General features: G+C 48.6%; 1 protein-coding gene and 1 pseudogene across 4 annotated transcripts in view; one reads left to right on the top strand and one right to left on the bottom strand.

The window, feature by feature from the left end:
• The first annotated feature begins 2,945 nt into the window (after positions 1 to 2,945).
• LOC150066211 (transmembrane protein 126A pseudogene) lies at positions 2,946 to 3,771 on the top strand (annotated as a pseudogene).
• A 776-nt stretch (positions 3,772 to 4,547) lies between these two features.
• The window catches only part of Cacna1b (calcium voltage-gated channel subunit alpha1 B), a 180,228-nt gene continuing 175,519 nt past the window's right edge, over positions 4,548 to 9,256 (bottom strand). For 3 of the 4 annotated variants that reach the window (XM_090331041.1, XM_090331038.1, XM_090331039.1), the window contains 3 exons: positions 8,365 to 8,569; positions 7,824 to 8,074; positions 4,548 to 7,405 (listed from right to left, as the gene is read on the bottom strand). In XM_090331041.1, the coding sequence (XP_090187167.1) occupies positions 6,875 to 7,405; positions 7,824 to 8,074; positions 8,365 to 8,569 (987 nt within the window). In that variant the 3' untranslated portion in view covers positions 4,548 to 6,874. The remainder of the gene's footprint in view (positions 7,406 to 7,823; positions 8,075 to 8,364; positions 8,570 to 9,256) is intronic. The other variant, XM_090331040.1, reaches the window with a different exon arrangement.

Below are 9,256 nucleotides of genomic sequence, written 5' to 3'. Positions count from 1 at the left end.
GAAGGAAGGAAGGAAGGAAAGAAAGAAAGGAAGGAAGGAAGAAAGAAAGAAAGGAAGGAAGAAAGAAAGAAAGAAGAAAAGAAAGAAGGGAAGGAAGGAAGGAAGGGAGGGAGGGAGGGAGGAAGGAAGGAAGGAAGGAAGGAAGGAAGGAAGGAAGGAAGGAAGGGGAGGGAGGGAGGGAGGGAGGGAGGGAGGGAGGGAGGGAGGGAAGGAGGAGGGACTACCTGTCAGGGTGTTAAAGGTGACGGTGTTTCCTTCTGAGATTGAACAGAGAGGTAAAGAGAAGCCTTCTCCAAACACATGAGGCAACACAGAAAACTAGTTCTAGACCACATGCGTGACATGAATCCAGAACCAAGTTTTTCCATTCATAGCTAATTGTTAGGGATCACTTAGGTGGACAGGAAACCAGAGAACGTAAAAATTCTGGCACTAGAAGACTTATACTATAGCATGGCTTCCAGCAGGAGAAAGCTATGTATTGCAGTGACCCCAGCAACGTCCCTCCCTCTACTACACCCATTAGAATGTCTCCCTAAGAAAAGTTCAACCCTGCCAGGAAAACATACTATGCCCCATCTAACATTACAGGTCCCTGGTCGTATTATCTTGAGGCATTTACTTACAAAACATACAAGAGAAAATATATATTCTTTATAACTGAGCTCAGAAAGACCTCAGAATCTGTCAGCAATTCTTTTTAAATACAATCAGCAAGAAGGGAAAAGGATCTGGGTCTAGAGGTACGTGTTCTGCAACCCTCCCACTTGGGAGGCTAAGGCAGGAGTGCAAGTTCCAGGCCAGCCGGGCCTACCTAACCAGCTCTTGATCAGCCTGTGTTACCCAGTGCAAGTATCTCACCAAAAAGTATGTCAGGCTCAGAGACAAGTGGCATGTCTCCTCTTATACATGGAAGCAAGATCTGAATTGCAGACATACATACACATAGAGGGTTGTATGCATATACACACAAATTGAATAAAAGACAGTATACTTATGAGAGGAGGCCTTTGAACAACTAACAATTTTTTTAACAAAATGAATATTAGGGAGTTGAAACATGCAACAAGTGGGGCTGAATGGAAGAAGAAAGGGTGAGCAAATGTGATCATTGTATTCAAGGTACACTAAGTAAAAATGAACTACAAAATTTGAAGGTAGGGATGAGAGGAGGAAAATGAGGGAGAATGAAGGGGTGACACTGATCAAGAAGCCTTGTACCAATAACCTGACTTCTGAAACTGAAACTCCTTTGGTCAGCTACTTAATATTTTTGAGGATTTTTGCAGAAAAAGTTAAAAATATAAATATTTTAAAGAAAATGATGATGATGATGATGATAGTGGTGGTGGTGGTGGAGAAGTCCTATATCTAAATCCCTAAAGGAAGACAGATTCCATGGACAATTGCCACAAACATGGCTAGCTTAATCACATTTACACATTTTGATCCTTTATTCTCCCTTTAAATGGTAGAAATCAGGTTGGAGCTCAGTTCCTTCCTCTATTGTCTGTTACTAAATAAATCTATTCTCACCACTTTAAATGTTGTGAGCTGTATTTATCTTTGACACTACCAGAAGTAGAAATTCAGAAAATAAGAAGAGCCAAGAAAACCACTTCCCTTAACCACAAATGTCCAGGTTCTTGGTATCAATCTTTAAGAATTGAGTGATGCATAAGTTATATAAAGCAAGCAAAATTAGTTGAAAGTATATTCCACAAAGTGGGGGCAGGTCTGAACAAAAGAGCTCCACGGGACTGAAGAATGGTGTCTGGGACAACTTACCACTTACTTGGGCTGAGGGGAAAGCCAGAATGTCTCCTTCCCAAAGGAGGGGTCATTCCTGATGGACAGGGGTTTTTGTTTGTTTTTTTCCAGTCCTGGGCTTGAACACGGGGGTCTGGGCACTGTCCTTGAGCTTTCTCAAGGCTGGCTCTCTGCCACGTGAGCCACTGCACCACTTCTGGCTTTTTCTGAGTATGTGGTACTGAGGAATGGAGCCCAGGGCTTCATGCATGCTAGGCGAGCACTCCGCCACTAGGCCACACCCCTGGCTGCTGATGGACAGTTTTGAGTGATAGGTTGTGGTTACATAGCAGCTTTTCAGCTGTGTGTGCCCATTCCCAAAATACATTGTTATATTAATGGTAAGCATGGAACTGGGGAAGCTTAGAGGTTGCCTAAACAGCCAAGCATATTTCTGTGTATATGTCATTTTGTATGTGTGTATACAGGTCCTGGGTCTTGAACTCAGGACAGATCTTGAACTCACCTTTTTGTTGTTGTTGTTGTTTTGGTTGGTTGATTGTGGGGCTTGAACTCAGGCCTGGCCAGGGTTGCTATACCTGAACTTTTCTGCTCAAGGCTAGCACTTTAACACTTTTGAGTCATAGCTCCACTTGAAGTTTTCAGCTGATTAGAGAAAAGAATACCCCAGACTTTCCTTCACAGACTGGCTTCAAAACATAATCCTCAGATCTCAGATGCTTTTGTTTGTTTGAACTCAAGGCTAGCACTCTATCACTTGAGCCACAACTCCACTTCTGGCTCTTTGGTGGTTACTTGAAGAGTCTCACTGACTATTCTTCACGCTGGTTTTGAACTGCAACCCTCAGATCTGTTTCCTGAGTAGCTGGGATTACAAGCAGGAGTCATAGGTGCTCCACAATCTGCATATGCCGTTTGAGAAGTTTTTTCTTCTGAGAAGACATTCTCCTTTATTAGAATGTTTGAATGGCAAAAGCACTCCCCTAAAGTGAAGGTAGATCTTTGGTTGGGCTTGGACAAGAGGTGTGAATCCTGGTTTTGGATCAGGAAATAGATCTCTTATTTTCATGCCATCTACATCTCTACCCTATTTGGCTGTGTTGGAGTCTCCACACTTGACCACAGGCACAGCTGTGGCAAGAGACTGGCCAGAGGTATGGACAGCCAAGTCCAGGATGGCCACGTGTAAACTACAACCTCCCCAGATCCATCCTGACACACAACTAACATCTCTGTGTCCAGAACTGCTGCTGCAGTAGCCACTAGACAGGTAGGGTTTGAGACTGGACGCTGGCCAGTGATGGGACCCAACTTATGATTACAGGGTTTAAGAAGTGGAATATCAGCCAAAGATGGCTTCACCCAGGCAAGAGGAGCAAAGGGTATAAAGCGGGACCTGAGCAGCCCAGGAGGAAATCAGGAGCCAGCTGCTGGGAGGCTCAAGATGGAAAAATCATACACCGGATGGTATTATCAAGGAAAACTTAATTTTTGATATCGTAACCAGAAAAACCAACCAACTTCTGGAAACAGGAACACTGACCACCATATGCTGGAGTGAATGCTGCTCTCTGTGGCCTAATAGCTAGCAGTTTTTTTTCAATGTGTCCTGCGTGTGACAAAGGCTCCAGCGGTATCTGGCTTACAATGACAGCTTGTGTGGCTTACAAAGGTTTTGTCAGTGTGCCTTTGAGGACAGGTGATCTGAGCCGTGAACCCTGCACTGTGACAGGGTGGACGGACTGGCTCCGTTGTGTGTAGTTGGTTCACTATTATCTTGACTAACCCTATAATGGTGGTCTAGCAGCCAGGTATGGAGCGGCAGTGCTACCAGATAAAGCAACTTTCTGAACTTACTGGATCAGGATTTCTAAGCCTTTTAGAAAGATGTTCTTTCCCATTTTACTTCAGACTGCATTTGCAGCATACCTTGGATCTAGACAATATAAGATACTTAGAAAGGCTCTTCAGTTACCTGAACCTGGCCTACAAATGACTTAGAACAAATAAAATAAACTGGTGGAAAAAAAAGAAGTTGAATACCATCACCCACATGGCCACTGTCAACTTGAAGCAGCACGCCTTCAGTTCCAAGGTGGGTCTCTCAACCTTCAGAAGATTCCACAACATCCACCCCGTTTCCACCTCCGGGGATTCTGGGTAGTGCAGCCCCCCCCCCTCACGATCCAGAGCTCTGCCACACCACCCTCACCCAGGAGGCCACCAGGGAGTTAGTTCCAGGGCCTCAGCACCTAGGGACTCTGGGCAACATTCTTCCATTTTAATTGGAACCCACAGGTGTGCTGCACAAGTTCACACTTCCTCCTCAGTGCAGCCTCACACCGGCGCAGTAAGACAGCAAGTCCCCAGGTACCACCTGGCAGCACAGTTAGGGTTTCATTTTGAGGGTTTTTTTTGTTTGTTTGTTTGTTTTTTTGCTAACTTTTTATTTTACTCCAAGGACTTAGCTCCATACAAAATGTCATTGTAGAAACAATAGCAGAATCCAAAGTTTAGCTTGTAAATACTACTACTCAGGCAACAAACTAGTTCAATTGCATGTTTGTTTTTTTTTTAAGGTCCAGTTGTGTTGCATGAATGGAGTTTTTTCTCTCTCTCTCCTCTCTCTCTCTTTCTCTCTCTTTCTCTCTCTCTCTCTCTCCCTCCCTCCCTCCCTCCCTCTCCCCCCCTCTCCCTCCCTCCCTCTCTCTCTCTCTCTCTCTCTCTCATTCTCTGTGTAACACTTGTTAAATATAAAGTTTTACAACAACCTTCAATTTTTATCAAATATAATTAAAAATTAACAAATGAATACATTGTATCAAAAGGTACGGATATACATTTCATGCACATACTTATATAATGTGTGTGTATATATATATATATCATATTTTACATGCACACATAACTTGTTCAAACTACAGCCACTGCTTGACAGATTCCAGATGCAGACAGCTGGTTGATGCATTTCAAATTTGGCAACTCACTATGACATTTCAGAGGAAACAGACAATAGTTTGGAAGAGACAGTACAGAAACAAACCCAAAGTCAGAAAAACAAAGCATAATGTCTCCTCCCCACATAGCCACCATCACTACAATTTTCATTAATGTCAATGCTGAGAAGAATTCAGACAAACCAATTATAGGAATTCTCAACCTGTGACTGCCTAGGGAGACAGCTGAGGTTCTACATGGAATGTAGGCATTTGACACCAAAGAGAAAATGGGCTGGGCAGGAAGGAAAGAGACAAACATTAAGATCAAAATGCACGTCCTTCTACTTTGCAACATGGGCATAGTCACATGCACAGTCTTAGGTTCCTTTAATTTTACTCTATTGGAATAAAATACTCTGTTAGCTCTAAAGTTTCAGTGTTGTGCCCTCACATAAGTAAATTCTATAAAAGTGTTTGGTCACAATCATGCTGAAACCCTAGACCAGGTGGTGGGTCTTGTGTGTTTTGTGTCATTTGTTGCATAGCCCTATGGTGGACAACATCCATTCACTAAACACACCTCCACGTGTACTCACATTCTGTCAGTGCACATGCACACACACACACACACACACACACACACACACACAGCTTCTGTGAGGAGAATAGGGTAGAAGCCAACAATCCCACAGAGACATCATCTGAAATTTCAAAACACAGAGGACACACCAACGGACTTGTCCACATGCCCCTCCCCTCCAGCAGGATTCCCACCATCTGAGCACACTGCTCACCATCCTGAGAACGGGCTTTCCCTTTGGAGAGGGGTCATGAGGTGAGGTTTTGTTTGCTGCCAGCCCAGGCCTGGGAGCCAGAAACTGTGCCAGGCTCTAAGATGCCCAACTGCAGCCCAGAAGCCATTTCCCCTTTGCCAGTCAACCATGACTTTAGCTGGAGTTCTTTTTTTCCATGACCCACATCCCCAGCCACTGTCCTTTTTTCCCCAACTAGCCTTTTGCTTGCTTCAGCAATCAGTGAAACTTAAATCACACATAACAGAGATCATGTCCTGCTTGGCAGGCATCCCATCCCTGAGAATCGGTAGAGAACAGATTGAAAATGCTGCACACAAGCACCCATCTCACTGCTCTGTGGCATCCCCAGAATCCTCCACTCACGGAGGTCAGAGGGCACAACGCCTGCTTACAACTGTGCTGTGCTGCTGGGTGCCAGCCAGGGCTTCCCGGGTGCAGCTCTCACTAAGCTCACAAGGCCTCCACCCCACACATGCCAGGAGCCAGAGGTCAGGCACTTTGTCAAGCGGCAGGAACTGGGATCAACAGGGGACCCACTCCCTGGACAGGCTCCGCACAGCAATAGCTCCCACAAGTCAAGGAAACACAATGGAAAGAGACCTTCCTACAGGTTGGTTTTGAAAATGTATGTGAACATTTCTTTCCCCCTTTTTCTTATTTTCTATTTTTCTAGATCAAGTATATAGAAAGGACAAAGAGTGAAAGACATTGTGGTTAAAAACCAGAATCAAGCACAAGAACAGTCTCCAGATTTGGTCCTCTTGGAGCAACAGTGTTGGGAAAGTCAGAGCCTCAGATGTGTTTATTTCTATGTACATGTGCTGTTTGATGTGAAAAGCAGCAGTGGGCATGTGGTCATGTGATCACTGATGCTTTTAGGTACCACCAGGCCACAGCAGGGCCCCTTTCCTTGCTTCCAGGCATATCCTGCCCTCTGTACCACACATCTGGTACAGACGTGTTCCCCAGGAGACTCAAACCACCAACAAAAACTTTCAAGCACCCAGCCCAGATGCTGGAGGCCATGATATGGGATATGAGCTCACTGGGTCTGTCTCAACTCAGCTACCACCTGTTCCGGCTCTGATGGGTGGCATGAGACCAGGAAGGCAGCACACAGGGGGATAGAGAAAGTCATATCCCTCCAAGAAGGGGTTTTATTAGTCTATTCCATGTAAAAGAAGTGGGAAGGAAGGGAAGAGGAGTGGAACAGGAGCCTCCATCATGGAGGCCACGAGGCAAGATACCTCCTCCCAGGGCTGCAGCCCCAGAGCCCAGCGCAGATGATAAAACTCATCAACTGGAGCCCATGCCCGCTTGTGAGCAGGTCTGTGGGCAGTCATGGTGCGGCTAGCACCAGTGGTCTTGGTCAGGGTGGTGGTAGCTGTGCCGTGCCCGGACACCAGTGCTGAGTCCCAAAGTGCAGTGGTAGCCATTGGGCACACGGCGGAGAGGGTGGGACTGGGAGGTCAGGGAGGACACGTAAGAAGTCCTAGAGGAACGGCCTGAGTTGGTAGCCACTGCCTCCTCAAAGGTGAGTGTGTCCTCAGGCAGAGTGTGGGCAGAGGCCTCGCTGTCCAGACGCTGGCCCAGGTAAGGGTCAGAGCTGATGCGAGAGCCAGGAGCCAAGGGCTGGCTCAGGGGGTCTTTCTGGAGCAAGGCGTTGTGTTCAGAAAGACCGCGGCTGAGCCGGCCAGGGGAGAAGGCTGGGAGCCCACTCTGAGCCCCAGCAAAGTGGACTGGTGAGGAGTTGGCCGTCTTGTAGGTGATGCTGGGGCGAGGGGTCAAAGGGGTTTGTGGGAGCTGCCTCCGCCCACCTCGACCCGGAGTGCTAGCACCAGATGTGGACAGTAAAGGGCTCCCATTAACTGAACCACTGCCCTACATGAAAAGGGAACAGAAGATAGAAAAAATAGAAATTAAACATCAAACCCAAAACACCATACAGAGCACACAGGATGTGGGGGCACAGGTCCTGAGGGTGAACGGTGGGGGGGGAGGGGGAGCCTTGAGAGGCACAGACAGGGGCGGCACGGAAGTGGCTGGCTCAGGGACCAAGGAAAAGACAGCTAAAAAAGGCTAGAAGCCCAGTCAGGAAAGGAAATAAAACAGAGTTTAGGGGCATGTGGGTGAAGCTTCAGGACAGCTGTCCTGGGGACAAAGCAGCCAGGGAGGCCCTGGGGGCGGGGCAGCAAGGGCAAAAGCTGCTTAGACACCAGGGTCATGGGGGGGGGGGGCAAGAGAGGCCTGGGGGAAAGAGACTGACTCTGGGGGCCCATAACTGCCCTGTGTTGGTTACCTGTGGGTGGGGTCCTGGGTCCAGGCCTGCTGTTGGAGATGTGGGGTGGCTGCTGAGGGAGGGCTTGGGCTGTGGAGGCTCCCGGCTCCCAAAGCGATCGCAGGAGTAGAAACGCTGCTTGTCAGAGGAAGAAGAGGAAGGCTGTCTGCGTTCCTGGGACCTGCCCCGCTCCTGCTTCCGCTCCCGCTCCCGTCGGCAGCCTGTAGGTCCCTCTCCTGCAGGCAGGACTGGTCCTGCAGCAGTGTTTGGTGCTAGCCAGGGAAAGAAAAGAAGTCAGCTCAGTAACAGCCAAGTGCAGGGAAGGAGACCCCCAGTCAGAGACCCACCAGGCTACTCAGGTAGCAGGACAGACTTTGCAGTGCTGATGGGGGGGGCGGGGGGGGACTACCTGGTCCCCAGAGCTGGGAGTTGCTCTTCTTTTTGCTGTGGGAAGGTCTGAGGGCCATAGGCTCATGAACCAAGGAAAATACCTGTATCCCCTACCACAGTCCCTATCCAAGCCATATCCCCTGAGAAGGCTCCCCAGGCTCTCTACACGCACCGCTCTCTATATCCACAGACAGGCTAGGCCCCTTTTCCAGGGATCTCTGTTTCTTGTCCCTGCGACGGTGGCAGCGATGGTGGTGGTGATGTGTTGCCTGGCTGGGGGGGGGGCGATCCAGGGCCGCGTGGCAGAGGTGGGCCCCGTGGGGACGCTGGGCCAGTGTAGAGATGGAGCGTTTCATAGGGCTGGCATCAGGGGCAGGCTGTAGTAAAAAGAAACAAGGGGTGGGAGACACATGGCCTGGGTAGGCCTGGGGAGCCATCGGGGTGGAGGGGAAGGGAGCTGTGAAGATTCCGCGGAGCAGGGCAGGTCTAGTTGAAGAAATCAGGTCTGGGACACAAGTCTCCAGCTGGGACATCTCTCCTGAGAAGGGAGGCTGTCAGCCTGGCTGCCAACCCTGTGTGGAAGACCACAGGTCCTGCCAGGAAAGGACAATGAATGGCCTAGGTGGGGAAGCCCCAGAGGGACCTAGAACCTAGCAGAGAGCCTTGAGCTCTCTGAGGACTGCCATCTCCAAGATGCTGCTGTCTGCAACAGGGCATCTTTGTGGAGTTCAGTTACCTGCACATCCAGGGGGGTATGGGAAGCTACCCAGTCTGTGACCTCTAGCCTGCAGCACCAAGGCAGGCACCTTGGGGCAGAGGCTATAAGGTTGGGAGTAGGGAAAACAGCAAAAAGCAAGAAGGAAGGATGTCCAAGAGCGGTCAGGCATGGAAGACCACAGCCATGAAAACTGGCTGCAAGGTGGAGAGATAGCAGGGAACAGAAGATAAGGGGGATAATAAAGTACATCTTCCATTTCCAGCACCAGAAGGCATAAGAAGGAAGCGGGCACAGAACAGAGAGGAAAAATATTCAGGCCATGAACTTCCAGGGCCAAGGCTTGCCT

Source organism: Megascapheus bottae, chromosome 3, assembly GCF_031878675.1.
Source record: "Megascapheus bottae isolate mThoBot1 chromosome 3, mThoBot2.hap1, whole genome shotgun sequence".
Lineage (NCBI taxonomy): Eukaryota > Metazoa > Chordata > Mammalia > Rodentia > Geomyidae > Megascapheus > Megascapheus bottae.
This window is presented reverse-complemented; position numbering and strand designations above follow the sequence as displayed.